This window comes from Anarhichas minor, unplaced genomic scaffold (assembly GCF_050575085.1).
Source record: "Anarhichas minor isolate MPS153535 unplaced genomic scaffold, ASM5057508v1 ptg000007l, whole genome shotgun sequence".
NCBI lineage: Eukaryota > Metazoa > Chordata > Actinopteri > Perciformes > Anarhichadidae > Anarhichas > Anarhichas minor.
Window position 1 is genome coordinate 2,012,435 of NW_027466453.1, and position 25,342 is coordinate 2,037,776.

General features: G+C 44.2%; 2 protein-coding genes across 2 annotated transcripts in view; both read right to left on the bottom strand.

Moving 5' to 3' along the window:
* The window catches only part of prr12b (proline rich 12b), a 31,246-nt gene extending 12,179 nt beyond the window's left edge, over window positions 1–19,067 (bottom strand). The window contains exons 1-4 of the mRNA XM_076080025.1: window positions 18,985–19,067; window positions 7,652–7,809; window positions 5,503–5,664; window positions 741–5,245 (exon numbers count right to left, since the gene is read on the bottom strand). Of these exons, the coding sequence (XP_075936140.1) occupies window positions 741–5,245; window positions 5,503–5,664; window positions 7,652–7,809; window positions 18,985–19,067 (4,908 nt within the window). The remainder of the gene's footprint in view (window positions 1–740; window positions 5,246–5,502; window positions 5,665–7,651; window positions 7,810–18,984) is intronic.
* A 1,070-nt stretch (window positions 19,068–20,137) lies between these two features.
* prrg2 (proline rich Gla (G-carboxyglutamic acid) 2) lies at window positions 20,138–25,114 on the bottom strand. Its single transcript, XM_076080498.1, has 6 exons — window positions 25,030–25,114; window positions 24,327–24,511; window positions 23,885–23,918; window positions 23,159–23,288; window positions 20,844–20,990; window positions 20,138–20,180 (listed from the first exon to the last, which is right to left on the bottom strand). The coding sequence occupies exons 1-6, from the start codon at window positions 25,112–25,114 to the stop codon at window positions 20,138–20,140; spliced, it is 624 nt and encodes a 207-aa protein (XP_075936613.1).
* Between the last annotated feature and the right edge of the window lie 228 nt (window positions 25,115–25,342).

A 25,342-nucleotide genomic window follows, 5' to 3' on the forward strand; every position in this document is an offset into this window, starting at 1 on the left:
TGTATTGGGGGCAGATTCGTAAGCATAAGAACAATTGCTGTTTAATCGGTTAATTTGTTTGTGTTATTGTGTGACTTTGGTGAATCCGATCTTACCCTTTAAAACATAATAACACAAATTAACTAACCGTTTGAGGCAGCTGTAGACCAGCAACTCCCATGTTCTGCAAAGTCAAATGACTGTTTTTGTCAAATAAGTCTTGTGGCTTCGAAGAGAGCACAGATAAGGGCCTTAGTACACTCAACTGATATTGATTTGTTTTACGTTTTTGCTGTTGCACATGTCCACGGGCGTCAGTAGCTCCCGTGCTGGTACTCCTGTCTGTTTCTCCAAACTGGGGCGTGCCGACCATTATCTACTGTAGGTAATACACTCACTATATAAGTACTTCATACAACCCCACTTCAAAACATCCAAACTATCCCTTCAATGCGCACAGCAAATAATCAACACTCTGAAGGTAAATATAATAACCGATATAATAACCGAAACTCAAGTTTACCAGATGAATTGTATACACACACACACACACATATGTAATCTTTACTTTTTACATTTCTATGTGTCATAAACTGTGAGTAATTCATCATCAGAACTTCTATTCTTCTACTTAATGCAGGTAGGAAGTTAACTAATGTCCTACTCCAAGCTACGGCCGTTTCAACTCATTCTAACTTTTTAGGCATCACTATGACTCTTGACCAGTACAGACCCAGATCATCTGGTCTTTTCAGGATTACCTTGATAGGTCTGATTGGGTCTTGCAGCAGCTGCTGGGATGATTGCTGTTGTTGTTGAAGATGATGCCTTTGATGTTGATGATGCGGTTGGTGGTTAGGACAGGAAACATGCTGCTGCTGATGTTGAAGGTGATGCTGTTGTTGTGGTGCTTGGTGGTTTTCTGCCTGCTGTCTGGGATGGTTGTGTGGATGCTGTTGGAGATGCTGCTGTTGGCTGAATTGTTGCTGCTGATGATGATATGGGAGGCTTTGAACTTTGTTCATATCTTGATGCATTTCAACATGCACTTCCTCCCTCTTGCCTCGCCCTCGGCCCCGCCCCCGCCCCTTCCTACTTTCTCCAGTCACTGATCCCATCAGCCCCCTGCAGTAAGGAGGCTCTGGAAGAGGACGTATGCGTGGTCTACCTCGAGGGCGAGGAGGGCCTTCACGTTTTGGTTTAGTTGGTTTCCTGCCTCTTTTTTTAGGGCCATCACTGGGATGCAGTTGTGGAGGATGTCCAAGGGATGCGTAGCTGGAGGGGTGGCAGAAGTCCATGTCACTCATCAGTGGACTGAGCACATTTACTCCTGATGCGCCACCAGCCTTCCTACAACTAGACAACAAGTCAGGAAGCAGGTCAGGAAGGCGTCGACTGTTATTAAGGCGAATATCAGCTGGAACATCAGCTTTATCCTCATCATCCTCAAATTCGTACTCCTGCGCATAGTTTTTCTTTGTTTGAGGTTGTGGCTCACGCCGCTGTTTGAGCAAGTGAAATGAGCTGGTCTTCAGCAGTTTCTTGGGTCGAGAGGAACAGAATATAGGTGAGGTCAGACCAGTAGTACTTGAACTTGCACCCACTCCTACAGCCCCCATCATCTTGTTTACTGAGCCATCCCCTTGAACTGCTGAACTCAACCCCATAGTGGGTGTTTGGGATTGGATGAGGCCTAGCTGGTCAGTATTCACAGTAGAGGGAAGCTCGGGGGTCTTCATAGAGTCAAGGTCTAAGTGTAGACTGCCATTCCCTGTTCCTGGAAGGCTGTGGCAATACTGTCCATAGCCTTGATCACTGTGATGACCAACCATATCATAGCCCTCTCCAGCACCTCCTGCTTTTAAGGCCTCCATACCCTCTTGCCCTTGCCCATGGGTAAGGCTTTCTTGAGCATCCTGTCCTGCCCCAGCATCCTCAGCACAGCTTGATTTGTAATCAGCTGAACAAAACATGTCCTCCATTTCAGGAAAGAAAGAGCGGTCTTCATCGTGTAAGAGAGAGTCTGGAAAGCAGATGGATGTTAGAGGCGCAAACCGCTGCTGTTGCTGCTGAACTTGACTCTGTCCTACTTTATCCACTGGGCTCACTGTGTCAAACTGGTGCTGTTTGAGCTGGTCTAGCTGGGAGTGTGACAGACTTTCAGGCTCTCTTTGTTGGCGCTGCTGCTGTTGTTGCGTAGTTTCCATATTTGCTGTCATCCGGTGGGAGTGTGGGTGAGCTAACTGAGAGTGTGCCATCTGATGGTGAGAGTGTGCTTGCTGTTGATGGTGGGCATGGGGGTGGGCATGGGCCTGAGGCTGGTTGAGGTGGTGCAGGTGTGAGGGTGTAGACAAGCCCAAATCTGGTTCAGAGAGAAAGTCATGGAGATCTGAGGCTGTTTGTTGGGTATGGTGGTGGGGTGTAAGTCGGTGCTGCTGTCTATGTCTGTCTCCACCACCTCCCTCCCCTCCTGTAACATTCACTCCAACTCCAGTTCTGTCCAGAGCTCCTCCACCACCTCTACTGTTGGTCTGGGAAAGAGATTGGTCTAGCATGTCTAGCGGAGACAATGAGCTCTGACTGGCTCGGGATTGATCTCTTGGCTGGGCTCCAAGGTTGTAGTGTGTATCCAAACCTTGGGTCTGGAGCTGGAGTTGCAACTGTGAGGACCGGTTCTGTGCATGAGATTCCACTCCTGCAGGCCCTGCTCCTCCAGCTGAACCCATCATGGCCTGCTGGCTCAAGGGATGCTGCCGTTGCTGTGAAGGGGCTTGCTGGGGGTCCATCTTACTGCGAGTGGTATGAGAAAGGACAGATTGCAGCAGAGTTTGCTGGGGGGGGTCTGGCGATGATTCTATCAAGGAGAGGGAGACCTGGCTTTGTCGAGCCTGCTGCACATCTGGTGTGTTACACAAGTAGGCATTGTCATTTGCATCTGACGGCTTCTTCAGCTCCATGTGAGGGTGGCTGTGAGAGTGGGAATGAGGATGGCTATGCTGACTATGTTGTGTGTGTTGAGTGTGCCGAGAGTGCTGGGAGATTTGTGGATGCTGAGAGTGTGATGGCACATGTGAGGTGTGATGGGAGTGCTGTGTGTAGGGGTCCTCTCTTCCATAATGGACCACAGAGCCCAAGGAGTCATGCTGTTGTTGATGGGAGTGGGTAGTATGGGAGTGAGAAAGAGAGTCAGTGATCCCTCCTACCCGTCCAGCATTGGACTTTGATATGGTCAACTCAGATTTGGCCTGTTGCTGTTTCTTCTGTGATGCTTCCAGTTGACTGTTTAAGCCACTTGCAACATCATCAATTGCCGTTCCAGGACTTGAACTGCTGGTGATGTTATTGGTACGAATGACACTCTGAAGGTGGTAGCGCTCTTCTGAGATCTTGTTAATGTCATAGGTCACCTCCTTGCCTTCCCCATTTCTAGCTTGTGGGAGCGGCTGTGGTAGTTGCTGAGGAGGTGGATGATGCTGGGAAGGATGGGGAGTTGAGCTCTGGGCATGTAGTAAATGGTGGATGAGGAAATCATCATCATCCTCTTCATCATTTGGAGATTGCTGAACTCCCAACATGTTAGTGTCCGTTTTTGGCTTGGGTGGTGTTGTGTGGTAGGACTGGCTCTGCGCTTGCCGTGTATCAGGGAAACCTTGTGGTGAGGACATAAAAGGAGGAGAGAGGATGGAGGACAAGTATTTGGTGGCCCCTGAGCCTCCAGGGGACTGAGCAGGGCAAGCAGAAGCAGGAGAGTGCAATCCAGGGCGACTGATAGTAGAACTGATGGAAGGCGAGGGGCACGACTCAGGCAGGTGGTAAGAGCTGCTGCCTCCATTACCACCACTAGCAGCCCCGCTCCCTGATCCTGCAGATCCAACGCCACTGCCAAGTGAAGTAGCTCCTGATATGGGGCCACTTACTGTTGATCCTCCAGAACTCCCATACCCTAAGGACGGACTGCCTGCTCTTCTGAGAGGAGTTGAGCCAAAGCTTGAATCTCCAAAGACTACCTCTGCAGAAAACGAGCGTCCTCCTGAGACTGTACTGGTAAAGGCCTTCCCTCCAGAACCCCCTGATCCAGAGCTCAGGTCTTGGGCATGAGGTGAGTTAAAGCCTCCATAAGACTGGGTCATGTGTGCAGATGGAGGCTGGTTGGGAGAGTAGGACTGGACATGTTGCTGGGTAGGGGTCTGGTCTGGTAGGCCTGTGCTGGATTTGGCCACAAGTGGAGAGCCAAAGGTGGAGAGGCATTGTTTGGGTGCTGGCTGTTGAACAAGGTTGGATGACACCACTGGTAGAGGAGGTGGTGCTGGTGCTGACTGAGATGGAGGTTGCTGACAAGAGGGAGCAGACAAGGAGCCAGTGCTTGTCTTGGAGCTTGAAGAAGATGAAGAGGAAGTGGAGGAAGCTGATGGAGGAGTGTGTGGGGTACGGGAAGAGGATGAAGCTGAGCCTGTAGAAGAGTAGCCACTACTGGAGCTGGAATTCTTGGGTCCCTTAGTGCCAGACGAGGAAGGAGCTGAGGAGCTGGAGGACGAGGATGTGTAGAGGGTTTGGATAATAGGTCGATATGTCTTGGATTCCAACCTTGGTGAGGGCTTGGGGTCAGAGGATGGACTTTGCTCCCCAAGGGGACTGCAGGACACTCCAGCATGCCGGTGGTGGCTGGCTATCTGCTGATAGCTTGATGACCCACCACAGCTGACATATTGCTGTGGGGGGAGTGTTGTGGAATGTGTGGGGGACGAGCGTTGATAATGCTTTATCACACTGTCCTGTCGGGAAACTGCCCTCTCTGAAGAAGGCTGTGGTGGAGGGGGAGCCGTAGACAGCAGGGCTGGTGTGGAAGAAAACATGGCGGCATTATAAAGCTGGGAGGACTGGTTGTGGAGCTGGGAGGACAAGAGGTTGAACTGAGGATGGGGCAGGTGGCAACTGGAGGAGGTGGGAGGGGCTTGGGTCTGAGGAGAGGCTGGGGGCTCCTGGGAGCCCCGGTAGGTGGCACTGTGGGAAGACAGCAAGCGATCAAAGCCCAAGTTGGCCTGGGAGGGTGTTTTGATGTGCAGCAAGGGATCATGGGGGGATAGCAAACCGTTGGAAGTCGGGCTAAATGTAGGTGTGTCCTGCAGGGATAGTGAGGGAGTGAAAGATCGTCCAGAGAAGGAGCCAGGATGCTGGTATGCAGAAAGGGCTGAAGAGGAGGGAAAGGAGCTGGAACCAGGAAGTGCCCCTGACATAAAGAGCTCCGCTGGTGCCGGTGTATGCATTGCTACAGAACACAATATGACATGGACAGGGTTGGTAAATGCAAGTCACTATTCACATGTAACAAATTAGCACATTTTCAGTTTTAGACTACAAACTTTTTACTTGTTGGATGTTTTTGCAAATCAAATGAATGCAGCTGATTTTGTAAATTAAACTATTATTTATTATTTAGGAATAACAGTATTTCAATAGAAACTAGAACTAACGACATATGGCGATTTTTCGTTTGTAGCATTACACTAAAAAGCTGATGCTCACCAGTCTGCCAAGAAGGAGTGTGAAACTGAGAGAGGAGGGAGGAAGCCGAGGGTGGGGGCTGTGGACCCCGCGACTCCAGAGCTGAAATCAGATTCATGACGGAGGGGTCAGGACCCGAGTGATTGGCATGATGGAGGCTGGCGTCAAATAGCCCCGACAGGCCTGGCAACAAAACACAACTCTCACTTAATTCATATATATTATCACATCATATTCATATCATACATCAAAGCATCATCATATAAACAGTTAAATAAAACTTTCTTTCAAAGTTATCTTTCTATTTTATTGAACGACTTTCACTGTGGCATATAACAGAGTCACAATTACTATATGTTGATCTCTGTGATGCACAATAAAACTAAGCGCAGAAAAAAGAAATGCATTTACATCCTGCTTCTCTGCACTATCGAGACAATATTATTATTTCCTATCTGGACAGACGTGTGTCAGGTGTGTCTTCTCTTTTGAACTATTTTCATCATGCTACTCTGGGATTGGCACAGCTGTTTAAAAGATATGAGACAAGTAATCTAAGTGGTTAAGATCAATCACCCTTCCTTTCATTTATATTCCACTGTAACCAATTGTTTGGCACATGCCACCACAGCACTTACTTTATATAAGAAAATAAAGAAGGGTCACCTGGAAATACTCACATTCTACACAAGATGTAGCACTGCACAATAGTTGGCCTTAATTCTCATTACTTATCAGTTTAGTAATTACAAGCTTGCACATCATCCATCGCAATGTTGTCCAGCTCTTCCTGGGGAACCCTGAGGCGTACCCAGGCCGGCTCTACTCCAAGCTCCCTCCGGTTGTCTGAGCTCCTCAGCCTATCTCTAAGGCTGAGCCCAGCCACCTTACGATGATGCTCATTTCGGTCGCTTGTATCTGCAATGTCATTCTTTCGGTCACTACCCAAAGCTCATGACCATAGGTGAGGGTCGGAACGTAGGTGGTGCATTCTGGCACAGCTCCCCCTTCATCTCAATGGTCCAGTACAGCGCCCGCATCTCTCACTTTGGTTATACAAGGACCGGATGGCTGATAGCAAAAACCCTGGTACCCCATATTCATGCAGTACCCCCCACAGGTATCCCCAAGGGACACAGTCGTAAGCCATCTCCAAGTCCACAAAACATATGTCGACTGGATGGGCAAACTCCAGGTTTGACAATCGACCGGAATGTCATTTCCAGCAACTTAAAATAAAGTTTCCCTGGGACGCTGAGCAGTGTGATATCCCATAAATATCCCACACTCTCCGGTCCCTCTTTTTTTTAAAAGAGAACTTTCTGGGAACACTGTCCCCTACCTCCACGCGACACTGAAGAGGCGTGTCAGCCAAGGCAGCTGAACAACGTCCAGAGCTTTCAGCATCTCAGAGCGAATCTTATTCACCCCTGGCTTCTTCAAACTTTGCATCCTCCTGGGTTCAGATCAAGCACGCCGTTCCTCCAAAACAGCGGTGCTTAGCTGGGGGCTAGTGAGTATCCTTCCAGAAAAGAAAACATGATAAAGTGCCCTGTATGGTGCCCTTCCAGTAGAGAAACATGTTTAAGTTCCCTACATGCTAAATAACTCTCTTGCGTGCTAGTGCCCCACTGCATGCAGCTGGATCCCTTTTTTATTTTATTTTCAGCCCTGCCCCTCAGACAGCCACCGGGATAGACCCTGGATAGGTCACCAGTCTACCACAAGGCTGACACTTATGGACAGGCAACCATCCACTTTCACATTCACTCTAACCTACAGGTTATCAAGACTTGCCAACAGTGGTGTGTGTTGGAAAAGTTCAAAATCAAAAATATTACCTGCATATCTCTCAACCAGACTATGGATATAAACACATTTGATTTGAATGTAAATATCCTTGAATAAAGCTGATATCGATGCCCAAATACAGACTGTAAATGGTAAATGGGCTGTACTTGTATATCTCTTTTCTAGTCTTCTGACCACTCAAAGCTCTGTAACACTATGTCATTATTCACCCATTCATACACTGATGACAGGAGCTACCATGCAAGGTACCACCTGCCCATCAGGACTATCTAACATTTATACAACATTCACACATAGAAAGAAATACAATATTTCTAGATTTGCATTTTTACAGATATATCATTCAATGAATCCTTACCAAGCGTCCGTCCAGCAGCACCCCAGGCTCCACCCTGTCTGGAGCTTCCTGGGTGGTGGTTGGTTGCATAGCCCTGGAGGGTGTGAGGAGTGCCATAAGTTTGCCGATGGAGCAGCTCTGAGTCTGGGTGGGACGACCTGGAGCTCCCGTACACGAGGCTGAGGAACACATGGTTATTAGGTTTGAATTTTACACATGCCCTGATTTACAACAAGCCTGCTTACACAGGACTGTTAGGCCTAGTAGTCCATTTACCTGCTTAAGGCATCCACACTCCCCTCTATATGTATCCTTTGGGAATAATATAGTATGTATGTACCTATCTATCAGTGACCCCAACACACAGCCTCTCTAATTCAGAGGTTCCCAATCCCCAGGCGATGGTAACGAGTTATATTTTCTGGGTCTGCTGAAATAGCACACCGAAGAGGAAGACAATAAAGACAGCAACATTTTAAATATGATGCCATTATACTATGAAGCTGTTAACACTTGGAGACAAAACATTCTGCTCTTAATGTCAACCTCAGTTAACAATGCTGCCATGAAGGCCTCATACCTGCTGGTTGATTGTATTTTCAAGGCAAAATTCTATCAGAGAGAAGTCAATATTCTTTCATCGGCAAACGACATATGCCTAGAACTTTTTGGGCCAACTGCAGCTACTAACGCTGGGCTTGTTGCACTCTATGAAAACACAATACAAAGGAGAATAGCTGAAATAGCAGCCGATGTTTAAGGGCAATTGTTTTGCTTTACAAAGTGTATGTCTCTGTGTTATCGGACTAGTTGTGATGGATCAGCTTAGCATGTATTGGAGTTGGTTTACCAATTAAGCCTTGGCTGTTTCCCTTAATCTTTAGCTTTTCCAGTAGGGATGAAATGTTCTTATTCCGTCACATTCTCCTTAGATAAACTGATAGGGAGCTGCCAATCACTTGCACGTGATATATTTTTTCATATTGTCCTAGGTATTTTATATCTCATACTGGACAAAAAAGTATATTTTATTACACAGTAGTAGAATAAGTAAGACCCTTCATTATATGTATGTGTATTTGTATAATGTAGTATTTATATTAGGGCTGGGCAAGTTAACGCGTTATTATCGCGTTAACGCATTAATTAATTAACGCCGACAATTATTTTTTCACACGTTAACGCATTTTAAAAAATGTATTATTAAGCAGACATTTTTAACACAGCGAGCGGTGAACAGCTGTTTGTGTGGCGTCTCTTCCGTCTCTTCCCGTTTCCTTCACCTACATTCCCCTGGGTCCTAAGTCCCTCCCTGTACAGCTTCTTATCACCCTCTATGTACCAACGTACATTTATAACAAATACCACACATATTATGGTAGGCAGAGTTGTATATGTGTCTGACCAAAATACCAAAAAAAGCAAAAAATAAATGATTCATTTAAATTATTTTTTTTAGTTTTTAAAGTTGTTTTGTTTGTAATATGTATAATAAGCATATGATTTAGTTATCGCTACTGAGAATTTAACAAACATAAAAAAAAGAAAAAAACATGACGTAGATAGGTTTGCAGTTTTCAAGGTGTATATTTCAAATTGCATCTATTACACACATGAAGATAAAGTTGTAAACACGGGCTGAATATCTATTATCAGAATCATTATAACTGTATTTTAACTGCTACTGTGTAAAGGGAATACTGCTGTTAAAAAGCACCTTATTTGTTTAAAGTGTTTGCAAACCAAATGTTATTGCACTTTTGGTCATATACTTTTAAAATAAAAGTGCGCAGTACATTACTTTTGAATTCATTATTAAATTTTGCCCATAACAATGAGATTAATCGCGATTAATCGCATGATTTTCTTGCGATTAATCGCGATTAATCTGAAATCAATTAAATCAATTAAAAATTGTAATCGTTGCCCAGCATTAATTTATATATTAATTTATGTAAAAATAGTGTACAAAATGATGACTAAATTTAAAAAGTTTCATACAATTGTATGAAATTATGAAGTTACACCACTACAATATCATCAGGAACTGTTTAGAAGCTCTGTGATAGGCCAAATCCACTATTGGCCTGCCGGGAGTCAAGTTTAAGACATCAATTAAAATATTGGTATGAGGATATAAATATGTATTGGTTCAGAGATATTTAGATTAGAATTGTTTGTTTTTTTGTTTGATTAACTCCAAAGATATTTGTTGGCCTGACTTTGTGGTTTGTCTTCATCATGAGACACCGGCTTGGAGAAAATGTACTCTCTCTGAATCAGGGACGAAAAACAAAAGAGAGGGTTGTAAAACGGCTTATGGAGAAAAGGTACCTGCAAAAGAAACCAAGTGAAAACTGAAGTGCAACTAAAAGCAGCAGAAGGAATCAATGTACTACCATGGTAAGTTGAACATAAACGGAAAAGCACCTTTGGCACTCAGAATTGTCCCTCCAGTTTTTCTAACTATGTAGAGTTTTGCTAGCCATAACACAAGCAGTCTTTTGGTTTTATTACTCAAGATAAACCTACCGTTGTATTAGTAGCAAGCAAAACCCTATGAGGATTGATAAATTGATTTTGAGCCTGTGTATAAGAAAACTACAGACAATAAAACATCCTTTGATGCTTTACCCAGAGGTTAGCACATGAAAGTGTAATGTAACATTTATTTCCAATTTGGACCTTGGTGTTAAAAGAACACATAGAGGTGCTAGCAGTGGCGGGCCGTGTGTTTTATACCTGGGCCTTCAGTGCTGTCCTACTACAGTTGAACCACCTCCTAATAACATCATTATGACGCCACAACTACAGGTCATTAAGGGTGTAACAATACAGTTCGGTACGAGGCTTACAGTTCGGTACGTCTTACGAACCGAACAATACGTCTGAATAATACTGGTGCATTTGGAAAATGCAGAAGCTTAAGTTGTGGGAAATATAATCTCGGTGGAGCCACTGCGCTCAACCTGGCAACCCACTCAACGTAACAGACAACGTGCTGTCTGACACGCCCACCACGGAAGAACAACATTGTACTCTGGTGAGGCACGTGTGTTCTGGGAGGCGCGCTATGCTAAACTAGCTTAGCAGGAAAACCAACAGCAGCACACATGCTGAAAACTCTCCCCGCAGCAGAGAAACAGGGCTAAAGCAATCGCCACACAATCCCCATTTCTCCAGACCATAATTCCTGCTTTGTAAAAGAAAACAACAGCCCAAACAGAGAATCAAATGTCAGAACCCTAACCCCTACAGGTTATTATTTGTTTTGTGTAAAAATGAAGCTCAACACCTACAAATCCAGTTGCCGCCTCCGTGCCGCAGCGGGTTCCAGTTCCAACCGCTGCCGTCTCCGAGCCGCAGCAGGTTCCAGTTCCAGCCGCTGCCGCCTCCGCGCCTCCGCGACCTCCAGTTCCTGCCGCGGCCGCCTCCGCGCCGCAGTGGGCTCCAGTTCCTGCCGCTGCCGCCTCCGCGACCTCCAGTTCCAGCTGCTGCCATCTCCGAGCCGCAGCGGGTTCCAGTTCCAGCCGCTGCCGCCTCTGCGCCGCAGCCACCTCCAGTTCCTGCCGCTGCCGCCTCCACGCCGCAGTGGGCTCCAGTTCCTGCCGCTGCCGCCTCCGCAGGCTCCAGTTCCTGCCGCTGCCGTCTGTGAGCCGCAGCGGGCTCCAGTTCCAGCCGCTGCCGTCTCCGAGCCGCAGCGGGTTCCAGTTCCAGCCGCTGCCGCCTCCGCGCCTCCGCGCCTCCGCGACCTCCAGTTCCTGCCGCGGCCGCCTCCGCGCCGCAGTGGGCTCCAGTTCCTGCCGCTGCCGCCTCCGCGACCTCCAGTTCCAGCTGCTGCCATCTCCGAGCCGCAGCGGGTTCCAGTTCCAGCCGCTGCCGCCTCCATGCTGCAGCGACCTCCAGCCCCTTACCCCGCTAGGCCATCACTCCATCCCCCTGAGCCCCAGTCTTTGGACTTCCGTCCTCCGGAGCCCCAGTGTCCCCAGTCCGGCCGCCCACCCGAGATCCCAGGTCCAGAGCAACTCCGGCAGTCCGGCCGCCCACCCGAGATCCCGAGCCCTGAGCAACTCCGGCAGTCCGGCCGCCCACCCGAGATCCCGGGCCCTGAGCAACTCCGGCAGTCCGGCCGCCCACCCGAGATCCCGGGCCCTGAGCAACTCCGGCAGTCCGGCCGACCACCCGAGACCCCGGGTCCAGAGCCCTGTTCCCCGTCTGATCCCCAGCCTCTAGAGCCCTGTTCCCCGTCTGATCCCCAGCCTCTAGAGCCCTGTTCCCAGTCTGATCCCCAGCCTCTAGAGTTCCGTCCTCCTGACCCCCAGTCTCCCCAGTCCGGCCGTCCCCCCGAGCACCTGTGTCCGGACCAACTCTGGATCCAGCCGTCCCTCCTCCGGACCCCCTCCACCCACCCGGCTGTGGACTCTGACTCTCAGCCTCGGAGGAGTTCTAACCCTCCTCCGGGCCCCGACCGCCCTGCCCTCCCTTGGGAGACGTTTATGTTTTGTTTTTGGGACTTCCGGAGCCGTCCCTTGAGTGGGGGGTTCTGTCACAGCTCTGCCACCATTATCCTGTTTTTTCCATCTCTCACCTAATCAGTTTATTCAGCGCACCTGCCAGTCACTCCCACCTCGTCAGTTAATTTCTCTCACCTGCTCACTCCACTGCAGCCACAATTTAAACCCCAGTCACACACGCACTCACTGCCAGATCATTTTCATGTCTACCCGCCTGCTTGGCTCGTCTTGGTCCCGGGTTTCCCGTCTGCCTGCCCTGCCTCATTCTGCTGGATTTTCCCCCTCGTCTCTTGTCTTGCCCGTGGATCCCCCGTTGTGTCCTGTAAGTTTCCTGTGTTGATTTAATTTCATTAAATACCTGCTTCATGCTACTCTGTCTGGCCTGCATTTGAGTTCTCCACCACACCCCGTGACAAGCAGAGAAGGCTTTGCCGGCCCTGACGGCCCACCACTGGGTGCTAGTCATCACTATTAGAATGAGCTATGTCGAAACAGAGCAGTTGTTGCTGAAAGCGAGAGCAACAAGTCCGTGGACTGCCGAGTGTTTGAATGTCGTCTCTCTGCTCTCACCCACACAAACGATGTGTGCATGCAACGCCCTGCCCTCGAAGAAGAGGAGAGAAACCAGCGCAGCAGTAAAGACTCCCATGGTAACCCCATCCCTACACCCATCTCTGTCTCTGATGAGTGGGAGATCATTCCATAAACCCGCCAATATGGAGGAATGACTTCTTTAGTTTGCTAATTCACCCTTGGGACTCAGCATGACATAACACTTGTTCTGGTGATGATACTGTCGATGTACCATTGTATATGGCACATCATCTACTATTCTTGGATTCAATACCGTTCCCTGCACATTTTACCTTGAACTTGTTTTATTTTTGCAATCTGTGCTTGACACCATATAGTATGGACTCTACTTTTCCCAGATAGTAAAGATTATTTATTGTCAACCAGCCAATTTCTCACAGATTCCAACTCGCAAGTGTTGACACTCAGATCTCTACCTGACACAGGTAAGGCTGAATAGTACTTTACCACACTTACCATGTCATTACATAAAGGATGGAAGGATAGACGCGGTATCCCACAAGTTAACACTATAGTTTCGATGCCACATCTCCTAAATAGCAAAACTGGGATCTCCCAGTCAAATATGATTTAAACCATCCAACTTAAACTTCAGTCAATCCTAAGCATTATAGCTTCATAAGTAAGATGCCATGCAGAAGGGATGCAAGTTATGGTGGACGAAGATAAAATAAAGCAGAAGTAGTAGTTTCAAATGGGACTGAACGGGGGTGTAAAAACTGATGCATGACAATTCTCATGTATGCTTTGAGCAAGTGTCTTGGTTTAGGTGTTTCATCTCTTTCATAAATGCTTAGTTATTTATTGCTGATCAATTCACACTTGTAGTTCAGATGCAACGTACATTTGTAGAACTGTTTCACATTTTGACAGGATTGATTCAATCTAATCAAATTGTGGTCAGAATAACATTCTATGATGCATCAAATAGTTGCCGTAATAATTGATGCTGAATCAAAGCACTCTCAAATGAAACCATTACACCACTACCACTATCAATATTTTGAGGCTTACATAAATGTCTTACCCATGTGGTGGTGAGCTATTGTTTTGGGTTACATGACACCATTTTGAAACTGCTGTGAATAAAGAAAGTATCGTTTATCCACACAACTCTTATCGATACTCCTTATTGGTTCGGTTCTTTACCTATATTGTTATTGGTTCTCTTTCATTACTAAATGCTTTTTAATATATTATTTAAAAAAGAATAAATTCCAAACAGGATTAGACTATTTATATTTTACATATAACTAAACGTTGAGCAGCAACAGTATGTTTACGACAGCAAAGTCACCATATAAACTATAATATTATCACACTAGAAACAATCTAATATTTTAATAAAATAAATACTATTCCTGAGTGATGTTTAGAGAGAATGAAGAACAGACATCAGTCAGTATCAGTCATTCCTCCTGTCCTCTGTCCTCCTCCCTCTGCTGATGTGACTTACTGCCTGCAGGTACCGCTGGCAGAGGGAGGAGGGCTGCTTTGTCGTCAACTCAAGAAATACAGATGTATTCTCAGAAAGCCACCTGTGGTAATGTAATATGTTGAGGTTTGGTTAAAACTCTCGTGACATTTTAATGGATCGCCCTCAAGACAGAACTTTTCATCAGGGCAGTTGCTTTGTCATTAGAAATCCGTCTGTCAAAATTTTTTTTTGCTTGTTTTAACTTGAGTTACAAGCAATCTCTATGTTTAGCAGAGCACATCAAACATAAAAAGACACTTACAAAATGCTGAATCTTCCAAGTATCACAAATCCCCATTATAATAAAATGAGATCGTATGCTTTTCTGCTTCATGAGAATGACCTTGCAGCTGTGTACTCGCATTGATTACAAAATGATTAACACAGTTTTAAGATGCATGCAATTTGTCAGAGCATTGAGTGTATTTTATATTTATATTCAGCACCTATTAACTTAGCTTTAAGTAACATCTTACTGTAGTAAAATGAAGGGGACATTTTCTGTTATACTTTTTATTTAACCTTTATTGAGCTGGGGGTTTTTCCTTTAGTTCCTCTATTACACTAAGAAGTAAAGAACTGCTTTATTTGCTTGTTTTCTCCTTTATTGTATTATGATTCAGCAAATAAATCAGCAAATTGTGTGCATCAAAAACTGTGTTTATTATGTCAAAAAGTAAAAGAATGTTACAGTGTCCCTGAACTCTGACCATTCCAGAATAGATGTCCCATCACAGACAGTCTCTCAAATCACATGAAGACAATAAGATTAAAAGAGTCTCTTATCTCTGTGAAGATGTCTTGTATCGGGTCTAATCTTCAAGTTATTCACAGAGGGAGTTTCCAATTTTAGATTTGTTTCTGATCGATAAATCGATCATTAACCGTTAACCGACCGGGGATGCTGTGGTTGAGGGCCTGACAAGCCGCCCATCTGCAACAATAACCTGATGCACGAACAGATTACATCCACCATTTACTGACAGTGTGTGCACTAAACAGGCACCTGTCCGTAGTTCACCCGTCTGGTGAGTTAGCAGCCATGCTGTTGCATGCATTGTGAGGACACATCCAGCCACTTCCACAGTAAGTCTCCACCGCATCCATTAATACAGCGTTAGCAGCGAGGTTGTCATGCTATGTATCTGCCTGTGTACTGCAGGCCGGAGTAACGTTAGCTAGTGTCTGCTGGGGAAACACATCGAGTATGAACTTCACAGTAACATTACAGCTGTGACCGGCGCAGTGCAGTGTGTCTGCATTTTATTAGTATGTGCATGATGCTCCCACTCCTCAAGAGCCATGCTCAGGTCCCGTGTGTTGCTGGTCAGCCACCTGCTGATTAGAGTAAAGGGGTTAGCAGCAAGGTTAGACACAACTCAAACTCAGGCGCATTTAAGGTGGGCTGACCTTTAAGGTGGAACAGCTATTCTATTAGTTTTGCTCTGCATTTTTTAAAATATTTTTTTTTACTTTAATGGGTCAAAATTATTGGTTAAGCGATTCATTATTAACCTCCCTAGATGCTGTATCAATTTGCACTCCTGCTTGTAGGTGAATCCTACTAAACCTACAGTTCAAATAAATTGCTATTGAATACATTTAAATTTAATGCAAATTGCAATGCAATGCAAATTGTATACAAAAAGAGCTCTGGATCGGCCATTATCGTGCACTTGTAAATGTACCGATAGGACTAACTGAATGAAACCGTTTTAATCAAATAGGCATGTTCTTGCTTGGGGCCCTATCTAGACTAGAGCCGGTATTGTTGGGAATAAAGGCAGCCAAAAGAACCACATCACAAACAAAGTCTTCACACAACAGTCACAGCAGCACCTTCATTTTGTTTCGGTTAGATTTTTCCTAATCAGCTTCTCTTCCTGTGAATGTGAAAAGGAATTGGGGCAAACAAACTGAAACATCTAAAAGACATGCTGAATGAACTTATTCCATGGCCAATGCTAATTCCTTATTTTGATTTGCTGGCATGTTCTATTATGTTCTTGTAACATATGGTATAGGCAGACAGCTTTCAGCCAGGTGTTAGTTCACCATTCTAACTTACAGGTTTTTACACATATTTATCCATTCTGAGTTCACTTTTTCAAAACTCTTCTTTAAAAAAAAAAAAAAAAAACACATCCTAAATGCAGTTATGCATTGGAAATACCTCATACACATTTTAGCATCAACTTTGACAACATCTGTCTGCCAACATGAATGCACTAACACAACGACCTAAATCCTGTCAAACTAGCAACAGCGTTACAATATATTTTGTTTGTTTCGTAAACTGTAAACCAACATTCCATACGAGGCATTGTTTTTATGGAATGCAAAACGAGATGTTGACCACACTTGCTGGGACATGCCGCATTATTTTTTTGTGTTTTGTGTATTCCAAAAGTACACCATAAAATTCAAGTATTGTTGTATATCCACTATACATCCATGTATTGTATACCTGATCATTTTTAACAACCCTGCCTTCTGTATTTGGACCGTTGTCATCCAGATAAGAACGTATGTCTGCCTCTGTCAATGAAGCACACGTAGCAAACAGAAACTTCATTTTGTCTGATGTTTGGAAGTTACATTTATTCAGACAGTTTTTTAAATAATTGCTGGTGGTTGAGGCTGAGAAAAAAAACGAAAAAAAAAACGAATTCATAAATTTGTTAGATGATGTGGTCAATGAATGCATTTTTTGTCCACAGTGAAGTCTGAATAGTTTGCACAGCAGCAAACTATTCAGACTTCACTGTGGGGAAAAAAACAGTGAATTCAGAGAAATGCAAAGTACAAACAGCAAACGCTCCAGTGCTTAACTGTTTACTTTCCTCTTGACACTTACAAATGTCCTTGGAGCCCTAAGGCCTCACCAACTTAGCCGTAACATTTCTAAAGTTCTCTCTTTTCCTCCAAATAGCTCATGACTTGAAGGATCACAAGTAGCACTGCAAGCAGCAAGAATTCTAAGTAAGAATCTACATTTTATGACTGTTTTCAGAGAAAAACAACATACATTATCTCTTACAAATTCATGCTACAATTCTGATATTTTGACATAAATGGATGCATGAATGGAACATTCTTGTTAAAGCTGTCTCCCACTGTTCGTTTCTAAAAAGGGCTTTCCTTATTCACTCTGTCACTTCATCATTTCGTTGGCTCACTCCTGTGTTCACGCCTTAAACTTTAAAGGTTTTCCTCAGCAACCTCTCGACCAAAACAATGTGTTGTTGACTGTTACAAATCTACTGCCTGCTTCCTCCATTACATCTCTGCTATAAGCATGTATGTCATCTCCTGTATATTAACTGTTTCATTCTCTTTTCCAGGCAGAGGCAACAGGAAATGGCTCACAACAGCCTATGTTGCAGGGTGAGGCATGTAGGCTACTACTGAAAGCAGGAATAGGATTAGCATTTCAGCCTTCCCTATGGAGATTTATTATCATCATTTTACCCTTATTCTATTTTCATTTGACATTTCCTAAATAACGTATTAGATTGGAAGGATTTCTGCCAGACAATGACGATGAGGTTCCGGAGATGGAACCCTATGCAGTCTGACGGAAGACTGATGTGGTTGTCAAGGCGACCGCTAACGTGGAGCAAAGCTAAGAGGAGCTAGCTAGCGTTAGCATGGCTCGATGCCGCACTTCATTCCAACACACTAGAAGTGTCAGAAAACCCCACTTCATCTGTCACGTATTGACAGCGGCAGCTTAAATACACCAGACGGCCATGATTGTGGACTTTGTTCGCATTTGAGACCGCGTTACGTGGCCTGTCTTTGAGGATAACTAGTTTGCTAACGTTTATCACCAGTTTGATATGAATACAAGGGAAGTGATGCGTTCACGGTCAGATACTGGTTAATGTAACATGTAGCCTGGTAATCTGAAAGCTAACGTTACCAAGTATTAGTAATGACCATAGTAATGGGTGATGTTAACTTCATCACTGAGCCGCGTGACGGTGACAGTCAGGGCACGTTTGTCAGTCACGTGACATGATTGTAAAGTCGTGTTTACTAATAAGGGAGAATAGTCACCAACAAGTTCATTCGTAGCTTAAGCCATATTTGAAACATTTTATGAATAAATTCATACAGCTGCTGTTACCATAACCAGCTAGGTTAGTAGTTTTGTTTTAGTTTGACCTTATTGAAATGAGGCTTTCATATCAAATCAACAGATAAATCAGATCACTGTGTCTGGCACATTATTTCAGGTTGTCTCTGTATTTGACGGAATGCATTAATGCGGTTTGTTTGATTCGCTAGACAGCAGACTGTAGCTGTAAGCATCGGACTGCTTTGATAAGTAGCCAATTAGTGCTGCTGTGGTCTACCAACAAGCCAACCTGCGAGTGTCCCTGTCATGCATTTGTCAAGTCAGAAGCAGGACAGAGCTGCAGCGGAGACAATGCCGTGCTGGAACCAAGGTGTAATCTTTCTTTTTCTTAAATAACAGACTCGATCTGCTTCCAGCAACCCATCCCCCTCCGTTTCTCCCCTCTCCTCTGTCTCCGTATCACTATTAACCTTCCATCGCATTCCATGCGTTTTGGAGACAGCCCCCTGTACCCCTCCCCTCCCCCAAATGACAATACGGCTGGCTCTACCTGAGGCTGGTGACCGTGTAGCGGCACCATGCAGCCCGGCTGCAGGCAGCGCTGTGGCATTGTTAGAGCCAGTCCAGCACCCTGGTGCCGCCGGAGGAGCGTGTGGGTGCCCATGCTTTGGCCACCGGAGCTTACCTTGCTTTGGCCGATCTGTCGTAACTCCATCCCGCCCCGGCCCCTAGATCTCCGAAGCCTGCAGCGGGATAATTCCTCTCCATGAAAGAAAGGACTGGATGAAGATGGACAGATAGTGAGGGGGAGGGGAGGGAGGAATCTATTCTCTGTTCTGCGCTCGCCTCTGTTTATTTCTCCGCTTGACGAGCCTGTAGACTGGGAGGAATGGAGGGAGAAGGAGCGAGAGCGCGGGGGCGGGGGGGGGGGGGGCACAGCAGCAGCAGCCAGCAGGAGCACCTCCTCCTCTCCTCTTCATGTATTTCACTGTCTATTGTCTCCTGTGTGGAGCTGACGGGCCGTAGAACAGATGCTCCGCGTTCTTCAGCAGCATCTTTAATGAGCGGGCTTCAGTCTCACGGCTCTGCTGCTCACTCACACACACTAAACACACTTTCGCTCATTTTGTTCGCAAGACGCCATTTTTAACGGGAATGACTGGGCAGGCGTTCATCCTCTCCTTCCCTCCCTCGCTCTCTCTCTCTCTCTCTCTCTCTCTCTCACACACACACACTCACACGCACGCGCACAATTTGTCACGCACAGCAGCGCTGTGTGCTGTAGCATTGTGAAAGATTGAGTCTGGTGAAAGAGCTCAGCTTCTGTTGCCAGCTTCTTTTTCTCGAATCAACTGCTGTGATAAACAACAAACAAGTTGCAACATGTAAAGGATGGTGAGCTGACATATTCCTCACTTCAAGTGCACACACACCTACTTGTCTCTACCGGCTTGACATGTTACAACAGATGCATAAAAAAGACTTTAGGCATGTGTTTGTAATTTATTCAATTAAACATGTTTGTGTTTTGTTGAAGACTCTATAGTGTCCATGAATAGATTGTCTTTTGCTAAAAAAAAAACCCAACACAGTTTAATGTAGCTACAGTGCAACCACAAAAATGAACCACACCCTCAGCTGTACCGCTTTAAAGCATCACATGTGTAGTGGACAGACTACTGGCCAGCCATTATGCAGATCATGCTGTCAGTAGACTCCATTCTAAGATTGTGTCTTAACTTCACTTATAAATACCGTAAAAAAAACAGGCTATCTTCAAAAGTTCATTCAAACCACCAGTGCCCATCAGCTATAATGAGGAGGCTCTGCCAGCCCTCTCATGCCTCGTCTCCGGGATCAGCAGGCTCTGATGGCGCCCCCCTGTGGTCAAAGAGAGGAAAAACCTCTGTGAGCGTTACTGTACACGTTACTGTACACAGTAGCACGGCCCATGTCCAACACTCACAACACTTCACAAAGACAGGGCTGCAGCATACTTTGAGCTGAACATAAAGGAGTGTAATAACAGAGAACGAGACTTTGATCAAATACACATAAATGAGACAGACGATGGTGCGGCTGGTTCAACAAGAAAGCCGATCAAAACTACTGATGGTTTTCATCAAACATAGATATATGTTGTTCTACCGTTGTTCACTTAGCTGGCACTAGTCCTGATACACGTTTACGTTGATTTAGAAGTTGTAAATGTTGTTTTGATGTTTTCTATGCTTTTTATTTCTGATGATGTAAGTGGTGTGGGGGAATGGAGTGGAAAGCTGTTGAATATCCAGGAGCTTCTTTTGAATTGAAATACATTTTATTACATTTAGGACCTGGGAAAACTGCGCCATGAAAAGTATTTCTTTATTAAAATTAGTAATAAAATGTATATTTTAATACGCTGTACCTTTTGCAAGTAATGTAGATTTGTCATCTGCAATTTTCTTAGGTTCACTTGTATCTGTCTTTTTGTAGGTTTCGGGCTGGATCTTAGACACTGACCTGGATCCATGTGAGGAGCAAACTGGAGCATCCACTTACCCTGAATAAGGTGGTGGTGGGGCATCGTGTTGCCCACTGTGGTGCAGAGCCTCATTGTAGCTGGGTAGAGCTGGAGGGATGAGGATCCCAGCCAGGGGCACCGTCTCTGGGGCTGGACCCCCATCTGCTGCCATCCTCACCGGAACGCTGGACCAGCACACAGAAACAAAACTCAGAAGAATTCAACAAGCCAGTGAAAGTACTGTATAGCTAATCAGGTCTAAATCAGACATGAATGTGCTCCGTAAAATCAAGTTAATAGGTTTGATTTCCTGTTGTGGATTGTGGAAATGTTCACCAGATGGTGGTGCTAGAGAGAAGGTTGTGGTTGAACATCAGGATTCCTGACCAACACCAGCTATTATTACACTGCTGTCGTCCAGATCGTTACTTTATGAGTTTTCATTCAAATTGTTTCAAGGGTTATATTGTGATATGAAAGTGTCATTGATAATAATGTGTGTTTCTCTACAGAGTTAAAGGATTTCTTCAAGGCACTATAAAGGAATTAAATATTGAATAAATTCATGAATGAATACAGAATAGGTTGCATAGCTAATTACATTAATATAGAATAAAATACAATACAATAGGGACTTTGAATTTGGGCTGGTTCCTGTAAATCTGGTCATATTTTTCTAAAAAGAGCTGCTTACTGGGAATTGTGGTAGACAAAAGTCCAGGGGGGGGGGGATCACTGAAGCCCTTCCACATCATTATTTGAGGACCATGAATGTCCACACCAGTTTAATGACCAGCTGTGATAAAGTGTTGTGGTCTGAGCTAGAGTGTCTTGATATATTGGTATTGATATTGATTGATAAGAGTGATATTTACAAAATTAAACAATTTCATGTTGATAACACACATATGATAATATTGTGTAAATCCAGCTCATTTCAAATCATTTTATATATACAGATATGGGTACAGACCCTAGCTCTTCCTAAATACACTCGTATTTTGGGGTTAATGAAGAACAAGCTAAAAATGAATTTGACTGAACATTATTTTTTTCAGATTTTCTATAGATGTCTTGATAACAGTGGCGGCTGGTCAATAGAGGGCTCTAGGGCGCCGCCCCACCTTGAGCCACAACAAATAAAATAAAATAAATAATAATAATAATAAACTATACAAATTGTCAATATTTGTGTTTTTGAAATATGGAATCACCCAGTAATATGTGTAAAATATGATATCTGCGGTAAATATATGCTTTTCCTGCACGTCCGCTCCTCGAAACTGCCAAAAAGAGGCGGGTCTATGAAGCAGTTTAGCCAATTGCTGATTAAAGATATAAATGTGTGACATACAATTTAGCCAATCAGCGTCCTCAAATAGATTCAGCTGCGCGTTCCCGTCTGGACTAGTCTCTACAGGCGAGCGCGAGCACTGCTCATCCAAGACCCGTTTGAGAGGAGAACTTTGGCGGACAAACTGCAGGTGAAAGAGCTGATATCAGATCAGCCTGACCTCACAATCAGACAGCAGACTAGCAGGAAAGGGAAGCAGTACATACGAAGCTTCTCTACTGTACACCAGACAGGTTTGGCTAGCTGGATGACGTCATGCTAATAACTTATTTAGCTTTTTAAAACAACGGGGACAGATCCAGCACGGACAGTTATGGGAGTGAGGGACATGAAGCACCTGTCTGAGAAATGGATATATAGTTATAAATAAATAATTATATATATGTGTGTGTGTGTGTGTGTGTGTGTTTTATATTATAGTGAATATTATTATATTATTATATGATATATATATATTATATTATTATATTATACTAAATAGTATTATATGATATATATATATTATTATATTATACTGAATATTAATATATGATATATATATTATTATATTATACTGAATATTATTATATGATATATATATATTGTTATATTATATTATATATATATTATATTACTGAATTCCCTGTGAGGGTGACAAAAATAAGATGTCCTGACGTGTTTGTCAAAGTGTTATTTACTGCTTTTTTTCATGTTGGAATAAAGGTTAAATATTTAACTGCAAAGTATTAATGCGTGTTTGATACCTTAATTTTTTTTGCATGAAATCATTCTGGGATGTTTGCTGAAATTGATGGGATGTGGCACAGCCCTACCAAGAATATTTTCCACCAGCCGCCACTGCTTGATAATATCATTCTATGGAATTATTTTGGCCACAATAATTGTGTAGTGACAATCTGATATGGGGACAGCCCTTGTCTGAGTTTAAGTGCTGGATGTTATCCACATCCCTACGTTAGCAGCGTTTCTTCAGAAATGTTCCCATCAGAGTGAACTTACTGGGCTGACCTCGGTCCACCTTTGTTCTTGTTTTTGTAGCAGTAGATTCCCAGCACAGTGGCAATACCAGCAGACACTAGGACAGCCACGAGCCCTGCCACCAGCCCTGACACATCCACTTTGGGTGCAGCTTCAAAGACAAACAGCAATAACATTAAACCAATGCTTCTTATACAGTTCTCATAGCAGCCTGGCACTAATCACTACAGCAATGACTTCAGTCATGACTGTCTTCTGTTAGTTGGCTTTTGTCATCACTGATACAGTATAAACGTGTGACTGCAACAAATTCCTTCCTTTTGATGCTCCATGCAATTTCTGTCCAGTTATAAACTAAAGTTTGCAGCAAAGAATGCACATGTTACAGGTGTATTCTGACTCCACCTTCACAGAGCATTTCATTATAAAGTACAGTCTACTTTAAAAAGGACTGGAGATATTATAAATGACCAAAGATACACTCCCAGACTGTGTTGTAGCATTCAGTAGCACCCCAAAATCATTTGGGCTTTTGGAGCACTATAACAAGGAGTGTATCTATAACCAAGTAGCTATACTAAATACAATATTAGCAATACAGAAATTAAAATGATCATAATGTTAATTATAATACTCGTATTTTTAACGTTGTGCATGTATTTTCAATGTGAAGACACTACATTCAGCTGGATGAGCCCAATACAACAGACTACAACAGTGTATCATATTCATCTTTAAAAACATTACCGTTATTGTTGTCATAGTTGTTCCAAAATATATCCTAAAAATGGAAGCAAAAGAAGACTTAATGATGTACCTTCATAAACAAGCGGCAACCACAGGACATTTCAGCCAATGTGAACATGCCTTAAGAGTTCTTTTTATTTTCAAATGCAACAGAAATGATTTCTAAATGATGTTTAGGTAAACATTCTGGGAGTTGTTTGTTGTATAATTAAATGGATACTACAGATTTTCTCCACTCTAAAACTGCAAACACAACAATGCAGTGATAATAATTTAAGCAGGCTGTAAACTATAGTGATGATGTCTGGTTCTAGTTTTTTAAAAACTCACTGTTCTCACAGCTGTCACACAGAGGTTAACTCAAATGTCAGGTTTCTCCTGATCTGTCTAGGTCCATTGAATAAAGCTATAGGATTCTACATCCAAATGAGTGTACTGAGACAGTCACTACCAGCTCGTTGGTGTTGTCCTCGTACACCTCTCTGGCCTCCTCATAGCTGCACCTCTCTTCAATGCACTCCCTCTGTAGATTGTCAGGCACCACGACCTCAAAGTCCCAGTTGTTCCAGAGCAGCGAGCGGGACAGGAAGGAGGTCGCTGACTGCTGGTCTACCAGCACTGGACCTCCTGCGGGACGCAGGCAATGTGAACTCACAGAGCATACACTGAGTGACGGCAACAATCACACCTGATGTTTGTCTTTGTGTTGGCCCTGTGGTCACATGCTCTGACACATTTAATTTGACTCAATATGCGTAAACAAGTGACTTTAATGTACATGTCCTCATGTAAGCCAATGAGTTCACACAAACAATGGTTTATCTCATAACTGTGATGCATGCCTGTGATTACTTATAGTCCTGTTATCTGTTCATTTGTGCACTTTATTTTATATTTCACTTTATTTTATATCTTTCTATAAATTTTTACATGTTTCTACTTTGCACTGTGTTCATTGTTGTTGATTGTTAAATGTTATGCACCTCCCGTCATGTCAAATTCCTTGTATGTTCATGGCAATAAACGGTTCTGATTCTGATACCACTGAATGCCACGTTTGAATTATGAGATACAAAGGTCACAGGTGAGTGCACCGTGCCACTGTATGAACTGACCAGCTCTAAGTGAGAAGAGGTGTGATTTACCTGGAGGAGGTCTGGAGAAGACAGAGCCGTGAGCCAGCTGCAGCAGGGACAGCACAGGGATCCACACTGTTGACAAGGCTGCCATTGAAGCCCAAACTACAAGGACAATGACAAGGAAGAGCCTCTGCGGGAATGAATGCGACGCTTCTGGCCAGAGCCCTGAGCGTGAAGAGGATGAGCCTCCAACACGCACCCGTCCCAGCCTGTCAACGCTTTCCAGGAGCAAAACCAAACGTCTTCTTTTAGATTTTCAGAAACATGCATGTCCCAATCTTACTCCAAAATGAACTTCTTTACCGTCAGGCTACTGAGG

Bases quoted from the DNA above. Each gene is read 5' to 3' on its own strand.
- prrg2 (XM_076080498.1), bottom strand. From the start codon at position 25,114: ATGGCAGCCTTGTCAACAGTGTGGATCCCTGTGCTGTCCCTGCTGCAG. The intron at 23,919-24,326 runs GTCTCAGTACAC...TTCCATTTTTAG, and splicing joins CCAACGAGCTGGTAGTGACT to GATATATTTTGGAACAACTA. The intron at 23,289-23,884 runs GTAATGTTTTTA...TTGTCTTTGAAG, and splicing joins CAACTATGACAACAATAACG to CTGCACCCAAAGTGGATGTG.